The 13,009-nt window shown below is 42.2% G+C and overlaps 1 protein-coding gene and 1 non-coding gene across 6 annotated transcripts in view; one reads left to right on the top strand and one right to left on the bottom strand.

The window, feature by feature from the left end:
- Positions 1 to 13,009, bottom strand: part of LOC111864247 (potassium voltage-gated channel protein Shaw) — a 250,551-nt gene that overhangs the window by 47,541 nt on the left and 190,001 nt on the right. For 4 of the 5 annotated variants that reach the window (XM_023851339.2, XM_033751447.1, XM_033751453.1 and 1 more), the window contains exons 2-4: positions 8,458 to 8,607; positions 4,600 to 4,819; positions 2,602 to 2,719 (exon numbers count right to left, since the gene is read on the bottom strand). In XM_023851339.2, coding sequence (XP_023707107.2) covers positions 2,602 to 2,719; positions 4,600 to 4,808 — 327 coding nt within the window. In that variant the 5' untranslated portion in view covers positions 4,809 to 4,819; positions 8,458 to 8,607. The remainder of the gene's footprint in view (positions 1 to 2,601; positions 2,720 to 4,599; positions 4,820 to 8,457; positions 8,608 to 13,009) is intronic. The other variant, XM_033751445.1, reaches the window with a different exon arrangement.
- LOC111864321 lies at positions 586 to 704 on the top strand. The gene has a single exon (XR_002842774.1). It is a non-coding gene; the product is annotated as a U5 spliceosomal RNA (small nuclear RNA).

The following is a 13,009-nucleotide window of genomic DNA, read 5'->3' as shown; positions in this document are numbered from 1 at the left end:
CTCTATATTAGTATAATGCTGGACATGAGAGTTGTGGTAGCTCAGTGGATACTGCGAAGAACTACGGACTGGAAGACCGTGGGTGCGATTCCCGGCAGAGGCAAGGTATTATTATCTCCACACATCGTCCATATCGACTCTGGGGCCCACAAAATCTCCAACACCGTGGGTCCGTGCAGTATTTCCTGAAGGGATAAATCGGCCGGCGTGTGAAGCTGACATTTAACATTAAGCAAAGCGTCAGCTTTACTTTTCCACCTTTTCTGTTGGTCATGATTAACAACCGCCACTGGATAACCGTACAGGAAGAAGTCCATGGGTGACTCGCCTACCCAGGTGGTGGAAACGGGTAGAAATGAAACGGCATTCGAACGGGATCAACTAACAACACTTGTCAACACTGTAAAATATGGAATGAAATAAATAATACAACTAAATCCTGCAGAAAATTGTTCCAGTGCGGAGTACTTGATTCCAATACGGGCTTTGTTGAAGGGTAATTCGATTTTTTGTGCTTTATATATTAGATCTCACGCCGATATGAAGTTGTTATGTGTTTATCCTTCTTATACATGGTAGTGTAAGATGCTCTGGTTTCCTTTCATTTCGTATAAATCTTTCGCCTTTTACTAAAGATTTCCGTGGAAGGGAGCATATGATGAGTCTTTAAATAATTTTTTGAAGTGCCCGGCGAAAGCTGGGCCGAATTATGTGTGCTAAATATAATTATAAAAGACAAATCCGTCCAGTGTGACTATTTCGGTTTTCTCAGTTTATGGTTCACTAGCCTTACATGTTTCGATCCATTCGGATCATCTTCAGAGACACCAAACACTTTTTAGAAACCACTATCACAACAGTTGTCATAACAATTACACATGTATTGCCAAGTACACAATGTTCCATCTATCAGCCACAGCAGCCTTTCTGGTTATAGAAATATTTAAGGTTTTAAAAACTTTGTTAAAAATTAAAATACATAAACCATACGGTTCGTGTCAATAGCCCCTGTCGTCTCTCTTCAAGGTGGCCGATGTTGTGCCTCCTGTGTAACTTGATTGGGGAGATTCTTAATATTGTCCGTTATGATTTCTTGGTCCGCTGTGCTGTTAGTGTGACGGACCAAAAATGAATCAAATCAAATTTACTAAACATATTTTGCATGTGAGTAGTATATGTTACGATGGTTATTGTTGGTTCAAATTTAAGGTCACTTTGACAGGGTAACCAGTGACAGATTCGAAGAGAAGGAAGTTGGGAGAGGGGGGGAATCTTCATGTACAAATCAAAAGAAAATGAGGTTCGTGGAGAAACTCTGAAACGACGATGCTATTCCGTTTTCCAGTATCCCAAAAAATGTCTCGTTTGGTCTTGTACTTGAAAGAATGATGATGCTGTATTAGAACTGTTGATGTGGTTAAAATCGTCATGTTGGAATGATTTTACTGTGGTTTTGGTATGAGTTTGCTGGACGTTAGTTATGTTATCGTTACAAGGATTATGGTTGGGGTAACTTTAACTGTGCTTGTATTTGGGAAACGAATTTGTTATTGCTTCTCCTACAGTTATAAGGCTCATATGCTCTGATTTGTGGTTTCTGTTATCTCTACAATCCAGACGGCTTGTTAAATCCGCTTTCGCATATCCGCGGATTTATTTCATTGTCAGCAGTAACGTGAATATTTTATGCTTACCCACAGTATGAACCGTGGCGCACGCCAGTGAGTTGCGCGCGCAGCACTCATAATTGCTCCACCATTTTGCTGCAGCCATTTCTTTTCTACTCCTCAGCGCTCACTTCTCGTTCTGTGACTTTTCCATTTCACGCGTTTTCGATATACGGGGAAATTTTAATGAACGCATACTGTGCTTAAAATGCGAGTCACCTGTAGTTCCACGATTTTGGTATTTCCCTTATTATTACAGTCGACAAGACCTTAGCTTAAGTAGATTGTTACGTCTATGGTACTAATTGACCAAATGACTTGCTTTCTCTGTGGTTGCAGAGCACATCAGAACAGTAAATTGGTGCTGGTCCTCGCCGGCACAGTCGTTCTTGGTTTCGGGCCCCGTCGGGACAGGTCACCATACTTTTATTCTTTTCGGACTTTTATATATTTTGAAATTAGGCCTCTTCTTCGACGAGAAGGATTTTCTGACTACTGCTGGTCACTCCCGCTCTACTGGGGAGGGGGGGGGACCCTTGTGACTCACACACACTCAGTCACTTATTGATTTTCACTCAATCATTAAATTTGTTTCGGGGCCCCGTTGGTACCCATGGCCAAGAGATCTAACATTTCCTGGACATTTGTGGTTTTCAAACAAGGGCCTCATTTTCGACGAGAAGAGGGTTTAGACTTTTTCTGACTACTCACGCTCTCTCTCTCACTCACATTGTGGTTTACACCCAATAGAGTTTCACCTAAAATAACTATCTGTCTTTAAGGGCATATTCGACGCCCCCCCCTCCGCCTAAAATAAATTGTTTCTGTGGGTACACTCGACAAGTCCTCATATAAAATGATTTTTTATTTTTGCTTCTGAGGAAATAATCGACACGGCCCCAAGGTCTGGCATTGTAATGACTATAATTGTTACCTGGGTGTACGTCATCCAGCAGCAGGGCTCCACCTGGTTCGCGTCCAGGCCCCAAAATTCCAACTCTTCCTCAAACAGCGGTCCGCAGACATCGGTTGGATAGTGCAGCTTCCCCGTCCTGCCAAGAGACAGACATGACGACACAGTTAATGCAAGTGACTCAACTGCTCCAATAACAACATCTCTCTTTTTTTTTTCCCCTTGCCACTACAGCCCCAGTGGGCCTAGGGCTACCTCCATGAACTTCTCCGTTCACTTCGGTTTTTCTAAATCTTATACATTCGGTAGGACTCCTTGGGCGGGTGATCAGCTCGTCGCAAGGCCTTTACCTGTACACAAACACAGAAAAACGCGCACAAACATCCATGCCTTGAGTGGGATTCGAACCCACGATCCCGGCTTCCAAGCGAGCGAGGACAGTACATGCCTTAGACCGCTCGGCTACCATGACCGGTGAACATATATCTTAGGTCATCAAAAGTCCAGAAACAGACCAGAATGCAAAATAAAACTCGTACATTTCCCTAGCTTTACCAACAAACATCTCTGTAACATGGATGTGAATGCTGGACCATAAAAGCGAGTGGCAAAACCATAACTGCGGCTTCTGGAAAGACATTTATGATACATAACAAGTTGCGAAGTACACGTAGATGGGACAGGAAATAAATGAAGCTTTTTTTTTTTAAATAACTGGTAACAGAAACCGTACTAGACAACATTTCGAAGTAGACAGCCTATAGGATTCAACATGTCGGCATAATGCAGAGATATACACTTCCGAAACTGTAAAAAATAAATTGATAACAGGCTACTCATTGGTTTTGAGGTTTTAAAATCAGTGCCTATGAAAATTCCTCTATTCTGAGATATAACGCCGTGTAGTCCTGAGAAAGTCAACCAACTTTTCGGAGGAACATATCGTTTTCATCTCCAGGATGTAAGAATAATAAAAAAAAATCACCATTAAACACGCAAAAGGCAGAACTCCGCTTTCTGCAGGACAGAATCCTGAAGATGAAGAAAATAGGTTTCTCCGAATTGTTAAGTATCTACCAGTATTCCCGGAGTCACACCTCAGAACACAGTAGTCATAGTCGCCTCAGTGGCAGCCCAAAACCTCGCATCAATTTGGGCAGACGAGGTAAGGTCTAGTGACGGGCTTTTGTGAATACGGCGGTGAAATTTGCGGTTCTATGCCAGTAAGAAAACAACTGATCAGCTTAGAAGCTTCAAGCTCTCAAGAAAACTATGATATACCACAGAGACTGTCTGATGTTAGGAGTTTATACATTCATGATTATTGGCAGGACATGTAGCATTGAATGGGTATAAGCGGAATGCATATAGGATATTGGTGGGAAAGCCAGAAGGAAAGATATCATTAGGAAGTCCAAGACGTATGTGAGCGAATAATATTAAAATGGATATTAGAGAGACAATGGATCTTAGAGAGATAGTATAGGATGGTATGAATTGGATAGATCTGGCTCAGGATAGGGACCAGTGGAGGGCTCTTGTGAACACGGTAATGAACGTTCGGGTTCCATAAAATGCTGGGAAATTCTTGAGTAGCTGCAGAATTGGCGGCTCCTCAAGAAGGGCTCAGCTCCCTGAGTAAGTAAGTGTTAGAGAGATAGTATGAGATGGACTGGATTGATCTGGCTCAGGATAGGGACCAGTGGAGGGCTCTTGTGAACACGGTAATGAACGTTCGGGTTCCATAAAATGCTGGGAAATTCTTGAGTAGCTGCAGAATTGGCGGCTCCTCAAGAAGGGCTCAGCTCCCTGAGTAAGTAAGTAAGTAAGTTTTAGAGAGACAGTATGAGATGAACTGGATTGGTCTGGCTTAGGACAGGGATGAATGAACCTTCTGGTTGCATAAAATGTTGGGAAGTTCTTGAGTAGCTGTACAACTAGCAGCTTCTCAAGAAGGACTCAGCTCCATGAAGTCAGTTAGTTAGTTTGTTTATACTTTCATGACGAACAAAAGCTTACCGGTAGTAGTTTAGGACTTGCGCGAAGACCCCTGGGTGACGGTCAAAGAAATACTCGTTGAGGATGGGGTCGTAGTTGGCGAGCGCCTCTGTTAGCCTCGACAGCCGTGTAGCTGGGATCTTCTTAAGCGTCGCTTTATACGTCTCATGCCGGATCCCGCCGACGTTAAGCACTACGCGGTTCTCCGCGTCCATATTAATCAGGTTCATCTTGGAGCCGGCTGTAACACGACACACACAAACAGACGTACTGAAACATTTACACAAGAGGGAAAACCAGGACGCGCCCAGATACCATAGTCATCATGGAAGCGCGTCTCTGATTTTAAAATTGATACATAATATGGACATCCTTTCTGTCTGTCCATCTCTCTCTAGGTCTATATCCTTTATTTCGTAAACTAAGGCAAAGCTATTCCTGTATCAGGTAGTAGAAGTCCTTAGACGTCGAGGCTCCCACATTTTCTAGGCAATCCGCTCACAGATGACGGTAAGTTCGTCATCCTTACGCGCCGGCCGTGCTTTACCCCCCATTAAAATTCATGGTGCTCAATTCTGTTAGAGGCTGAGTCCACCCCAGGGCCATAGTGCGGCTGGAAGGATTAGGTCAATTGAAAATATCCGCCTTATCGGGACTCGATTACGCGACCTTCTGGTTTGTAACATAGTGCCTCAGCCACTACTAATGACGAGGTTAAAATAAGTGGAGCTATACTCCTTTCTCCTCCCTACATCTTGAAGTCGTTGTGCTAATTATATTCAGGGTCAACTTTCCTTTTTTTCTAAACGGTTCTGACGATGGCGCATAACAGTCGGAATTACTTGGTTTCTGGATTTTGTGTGTCGTCTATATTCTATTCTTTGGTTTCCTTTTAGAACACCGGATGATGGACAAAATCCAGTACCCCAACAATTCCGAACTTCACTTTTATCTTTCTTCAATATGGTAAGAATTGTGTGACATTCAATTATTATGTATGTTGAATTGTGTAACATTACGTTTGGCATACTAATGGAGCAAAAAATCTAATATTGCAGATTAACATTTGATATTTGTTTGTGACACGAATTCCATTGTTAACGATCAGAGGGATGTGATAAGCGTGACATGAATAAATATGATTCCCAGAAACGGCATTAATTTTCCACTAAGAGACGTCAGAAAAATCATGTAAACTGTGTTTATGGGCGTTTGCCCCATTCTGCTGTACATTTAACTGTAGCGAAGGGCCGCGCCATAGCTCAAGCGGTTAGTCGCTGGCTACCCACCTCGGCGGGCCGGGTTCAATCCCGGGTCTGGTCAAGTGGGATGTGTGGTGGACAAAGTGACGCTGGGGCAGGTTTTCTCCGAGTACTTCGGTTTCCCCTGCCAATCTTTATCCCACTAATTGCTCCACAATCACCCTCACCTATCATCTGGGGCTGGTACAATAGACCAGAAGTGGACGCAGTACAAGGGACTTAGTCCCACCCCACTAGCAATAAAAAAAAAGGAATTGTAGGCAATTTGCGAGCTGCGTGGTTTTCATACTGAAAATTAACACTTAGAATTCGAATTTGATTCCTGCCAGCAAGCAAGCGATTTTCTCTCCTCCAAAGCGTCCTGACCGACTCTGGGGCCCACCTACCCTTCTATCCAATAGCAATCCGATGCTGATTCCCTGCAATAAAGCGGCAGGAGCGTGAAGCTACCAGTTACTTCCATCTAAGCGGCATCCGTAGTCTAGGGGTAACGTTCCCACCTCATGACTCAAGGTACGCGGGTTCAAAAACCCGGCGGAGGTAATGGAATCTTTAAGGGCGGAAAAATTCAGGGAACAAGTCCTCCGGGAGGGACTTTAAGCCGTCGGTCCCGTGTCGTAGCTTTACGGCACGTAAAAGAACCTCATGTCTCTAGGAGACCTCTGAGCAAAATTAGGCCAAGTTTCCCGCCCAAGTAGTTTCCAATTCCTCCGGTAGATGGGGGAAGTATCAGGTACCACTGCCAGAGGAGGGGGGACCTCTCTCACAGAAAGGGACTAAAGTATTAGATACCACTGCCAAGTAGAGGGTAGAAACCTTGCTGGCAGAAAGGGACTAGGAACCCCTGCCAGAGGAGGGACGACCTCGCTGACAAAAAGGGACTAACTATTAGATACCACTGCCAGTAAGAGGTTGGAACCTCGCTGGCAGAAGGGGCTGATAGTAACCACCAGTACCGGTAGGGTATGGAGACAGTAGAAATTAAAAGGGGACGCACAATGGACCAGTAACCGGTCTAAGTGCATGGGGAAACCCACCCCCTCAATACGGAATACGGAATACTTCCATCTGCTTCAGAGTTCCTGAAGCTCTAACTCGACCCCCATACATATCTTCATAGCGTATTGCTTAATTTAATTAAGCACAAGGACAACTTTACCTCTAGAATATATTTATATGGAGAGTCGCATCCGTAACATAAAATTAAACGTAAACAAGGAAAATAATGCTGTATATATCGCTTAACCTGCTATCAGAAGAATCCGGCCCATGACGTCATCGCTTTGCACGAAGTCTAAATTTTCTAGGCGTTCAGACTGCAATTGTATCGTATATCCTGTAATTTTCAACATGATACGGCCGGGATAGCTTAGTCGATATAGCGACTGGCTACGGGTTAAACGAGCGAGGTGTCCGAGTTCGAGTCCCGATAGGGTCAAGAATTTTCTCTTAATCACGTCGCCCACATCGGATCTGAGGTTCACCCTACTTCTTATACAATGGGCACCAGGGATAAAGCTGCAGGGGCATGAAGCTAACCACTCACCTCCAGCTAGTGCCGAGGTCAAGAAAATATGGATCTATGCTTCCACTCCTCCATACGTCTTCATGGCCTGGTGCTTAATTAGTTAAGCACAGGGCCAACTTTACCTTTACCCTGTCATTTAATTTGCTGAAGGTTCTGATACTAAATTAATTCATCCATTATTAGTTATACTCTTTGTTTATATCATGTATTTATTCCTTCCTCCCTTTTTTTTCTTTCGTTATCGTATATTTGGTTGAGGCACCATTCTACAAGCCGGAAGGTCGCGGGTTCAAGTCCCGATGAGGTCATTGGATTTTTTTCAATTGACCTAATCCTTCCAGCTGCACTATGGCCCTGGGGTCGACTCAGCCTCTAACAGAAATGAGTACCAGAGATCTTTCTGGGGGTGAAGGGCGGCCGGCGCCTAAGGCTGACAACCTTACCGCCATCTATGAGCCGATTTTCTAGAAAATGTGGGAACCTCAACATCTCACAACCCTATGGGCCTCCACGGCCTGTTACAGGGATAGCTTTACTTTACTGTCTTAGAAGTGGCTAGCAGTGACTCACAGATTCACCGAAACTGAGGGAATATAAGCAAAATACTTTTTTCCCCAGTCAACAAAACAAAATTAAAAGATAAACTTCTAATATGTTGCTTGGAACTAGTTGTATACGGTGTGCATCTTATATACTACAGGATGTGCTAACTTCGTATGGGCTAGGCTAGGGAAGCGGGCGGATTCACCGCATGACTGTAGGCCCATAACTGTGCTTTCTCGCATGCGTAGTAGTGAAAGAGAGAGAGAGAGAGAGAGAGGAGGGAGTGGTGTGTTGAGGGTGGAGTTCCGCAGGATTCTGCGCAGAATACTGGTGCTAATCCTTACATACAGCTGTCACCGTTAGAAGTCTTCGAAGCAATTGCTTTTAAAGGAAGTAAAATTCAGAAAGATATTCCTCTAGCGATATTTAGCGAATATTATTGTGACATGCTGATTTGTCAAAAACTCCATACGTAATTTATCTGACAGTTATTTTTCAAATAAATATTATTCCAAAGAATGACAGTCGAAGCTTAAGACCACATACTCGTAAGTTCACTGCAGGATGGCGGGAGCTTCACTAGATGGCCACGTCTTGGCGCTGCTGTCTGCTGTCCACTGCCACGTGGATCCTGCTGCTACTGCTGTTGCTTTCGATACCTGGGCCTTCTTCATAAAGCCTCGCGCACGCCGCCTCCTGCAACAAGAAGACATATACTACTACTACTACTACTACTACTACTACTACTAATAATAATAATAATAATAATAATAATTTCTTCTTTGTTTACTTACAAACTTAACAGCCCAGAGGCCAATTACAAAGTTAGCACGAGTAAGAAAAAATCAACAAAACACAAAGTACAAAATAAAACAGATTATATGATAATAATAATAATACATTAAAAATCGAGGTTATTATTAAGAACTTAGAAAAGTAAATATGTACATACAATGGTTATACTATTATGCGGAGATAAAGGATTTTGTGCATACATACATATACACATAGGTTTTAATATGATGCAAAGACCATTATAAAATATGATTAAGGAGAACGATTTTGGCTCCAAATACGTCGACATCCCTACAAACAAAAATGATGAAGATGTTGATGATGATGATGATAATAATAATTATAATAATAACAATAATAATAATTCAAGTTCTTGTTTCTTTACGTGCAAACTTAACAGCACATTGGCCTATTACAAAGTTAGCACTAGTACATAGAAATACACCAAAATAATTAAGGAGCAAAATACAAAATATGACACTCTATATCATCATCATCATCATCATCATCATCATCATCATCATCATCAGTAATCTGTCAGACGACAGATCCACAATATCTTCCAAAACAATTCCTCCACTTAATGCGATCTAGAGCTTTCTCCTTCAAATGACAGTATCCTCTTCTGTCCCCAAGGTCATCCAGCATCTTCTTACGTCTTCTTGTCACTTTTATCCGCCCCTCTCTCTTTCCTTCAGTAACTTCTTTTAGAAGGTAGTTTCTGCGTAAAACATGACCACTCCAATTAACCTTCCGTTTTCTTATTTCGTGTAGGATATTCTTCTGCTCGCTGACTCTAATCAGCACTTCTTCATTTCTCACATAATCGGTCTATATAAGAGAAATAAATTAATAACAATTCCAAGAAAAATTGAAGTTGGTTTTAACTGGCGAGAAATATAAAATAAGTACATTTCCAATAGTTATGCCATTTATGGCGAGAGAGGACAATACATGTACATACACACACAGAAATTAATACTACTAGTAATACGAGTAATAACAATAACTCAATTAATACTTATAATAATAACTCCATCAACAGAAACCAAACCTATAGTTGAGAAGTGAGGAAATTAAAATATATACAATTAGTATTTTTTATTGGAATAATTATGGCAGCAATAAAATATAAAACAATTGACGTTTAAATGGATCAATATATAAACATATTAATTTAATCCAATTTTTTGTTTATTTACATGCTAAATGTGATTGAGGCCGGTCACGGTAGCCGAGTGGTCTAAGGCATATACTGTCTTCGTTCGCCTGGAAACCGGGATCGTGGGTTCGAATCCCACTCAAGGCATGGATGTTTAGTTTGTTTGTGTGTGCGTTTTTCTGTGTCTATGTACAGGTAGAGGCATTGCGACGAGCTGATCACCCGCCCAAGGAGTCCTACCGAATGTGTGAGATCTAGAAAAACCGAAGTGAACGGAAAAGTTCATGGAGGTAGGCCTAGGCCCACTGGGGCTGTAGCGCCAAGGGGAAAAAATATGATTGAGAGAAACGGCCCCGACTACAAGTATGTCGCGTTGACAGCATAAGCACACCGAGCAGGACAGTGTTTGTTAGAGGGAGAAACACCCAACAACGAGAAGCCCCTAAAATTGCTGGGAGGAACACGAAGGCTAACGTTTTCCAAAAGGGAAGAGCAGGAATTAAGCCCACGATAGACGTGAACAGAAGAAGTGTATCAATGAGATGTCTCCGTTTCCGTAAACATTGTAGACTTAATTTCTCTAAGGCGTCTGTATAATTGTATGGGAAACGAGGGAAGAAACCATAAAAACAGACGGATGCAAACTTTTGCTCGATGCGCTCAAGCTTATTGGCGTCAGTCGAATTGATGGAGTTCCAAACTACCGAGACATATTCCAACTTGGACCTGACTAAAGTAAAGCATAGGCCGCACCATAGCTCAAGCGGTCAGTCGCTGGCTATCCACTGCGGCGGTCCAGGTTCGATCCCAGTTCTGGTCAAGTGGGATTTGTGGTGGACAAAGTGGCGCTGAGGCAGATTTTCTCAGAGTACTTCGGTTTCCCCTGCCAATCTTCATTCCACCAATTGCTCCACAATCACCCTCACCTATCATCTGGGGCTGGTACAATAGGCCAGAAGTGGCCGCAGTACAAGGGACTTAGTCCCACCCCACTAGCATTAAAGGAAATAAAGTATAGTAAATACAGACACTCCTGGGAGAAAAATCTGTAGGTTACGGAGTGAATAAGGTCTGAAAGCTTTATGCATTCAGAAAATACGTAATCAACATGTGTGTGAAAATATAATTTTGAATCAAAGAAAACACCTAGGTCCTTAATACTGTTGGTGCGTGTAATGATAGCATGACAAAGCTGATGCTCGTTTTCCGGTGCATGACACAACACGCGTTTTAGCAATATTAAGTCTCATGGAGTTAGCAATTCACCAGTCATTGATGTCAGATTGAAGTAAGAGGCAGTCATGTAGTGAGTTAAAGACGCGGAAAATTTTGAGATCATCAGCAAAAATTAGAAGTTTACGGTGGTTAACAGAGTTGCATTGGTCATTTATGAATACGTTGAAAAGAAAAAGTCCCAGAACAGTGCCTTGCGGCACACCGGAAGTTACATGAAAAGGGAGGGGAAGAGTGTCAGAAACGCGAACCCGAGATTGTCTGTTGGTTAAGTAACTGAGAAACCAGCTAACCTAAGCATCAGAGACTCCTAATGAGCTTAATTTATGCAAGAGCATATTATATGGGACGGGGTTAAAAGCATTTGAAAGATCAAAATAGACAGTAACAGCTTGACGCTGACCGCGGACAACAGGCGTCCAAAAGTCAAGAAACGTCACCAAATTTGTAACTGTAGATTCAGTTCTGGTAAAACGATGTTGACTGGGATTAAATTTAGCGTAATGAGAAACATGATCATGAGTAATGAATTAAAAAAATTTAGAGAAATTAATGAGAATAGAAATGGGTCTGTAGTTGCTTACAGCGGCATGATTGCCTCTTTTAAATACTGGTACAACAGCAGATTCTTTCCATGCAGCAGGAAAATACTATTGCGTCAGGCTTAAGTTAAATATATGTCTAAGAATATGAATAAATAATAATAATAATAATAATAATAATAATAATTAAAGCTGCGAAGAAACATTTCACCTTGAAACACAAATTATGGAGGATATGTGGCCCATAGCTGGCAGATGTTTTATTGACTTTATACCGTAAAAGTTTTCGGCATTTTACCGGTCACTTGGCATGAGACACAGAATTTTCAGACCATTTAACAGTCAAATGCGAGGTTAAATAAGTGATGACAACATTTAGAAGTGTTAATTGCAGTTATAAAATTGCTGGCATGTGGAGTAAATGTGTTGGCATAATGTGCTGCACCCACGCGGAAGCGTCGAGAAGCTGTTGAATGACTGACACACGATAATTACGCTCGCTTGCTGCAGATGTCACTTGTCTTCTTGGAAAAAGGAAAAAATGCAGGAAACGGGACGAGGAAACGAAGAGTAAAGGAAAACAATGAAGCAAGAAAGAAGGAAAACGGCAAATAAAAATCAAATGGAAAGGTAGCGAAAAGCAATACTCGTAATAAATAAGAATACCGTTATAATAAGGGAGTTATCCCTGTGCTTAACTAATTCAACATTACGCCATGAAGTGGTATGTTAGACTGGATGTATTGATCCACATTTTCTTGACCTCGACACTAGCTGTAGCTGAGTGGTCAGCTTCACGCCCCTGCCGCTTTACCCCCAGGGAAAGAATCCCTTGTATCCATTGATAAGAGGTTGGGTGGACCCCAGAACCGGCCTGAACCTCGTGGAGAACAGAAAATTTTTTAAGAACTCGGACCCCTAGGTCGTCCAGCCCGCGACCAGTATCTATACCAACTGAGCTATCCCGGCTCATAAAGTGAGAGAAGATAATAAAGGAAATGACGCAATCAAGGAGAAGAGAAAATATGGAAGTCAGTTGGAAGGGGCAGAAAGAAACAAATAGATAGATTAAAAGAACACTGTGAACAAGAAGATATGGAGGTGAGGTATGAGGTTCTTGTGGCTACGTAGGGAGCCCTCCCATAGAGGATTAGTGCGCCAGATTTGAGGTTTGGTATATGCCACAAAGCAGCACGCCTCGCCACTACCTTGTAATAACTGTAACAGAGTGTACTTGTACTTGTGCTTGTACTTAGCTGAGTCCATACTGCTCTAATGTTTGTCTGTGCTATGTAATAATGATGATGATGATGTTAATAAAAAGGTAAATTTGTCCCTATGCTTAACTAATTAAGCATTACCCCAT

This window comes from Cryptotermes secundus, unplaced genomic scaffold (genome assembly GCF_002891405.2).
Source record: "Cryptotermes secundus unplaced genomic scaffold, Csec_1.0 scaffold29, whole genome shotgun sequence".
In the NCBI taxonomy this organism is placed as follows: domain Eukaryota; kingdom Metazoa; phylum Arthropoda; class Insecta; order Blattodea; family Kalotermitidae; genus Cryptotermes; species Cryptotermes secundus.
Note: the sequence above shows the minus strand (reverse complement) of the source record. Positions and strands in the feature narration are given on the sequence as shown.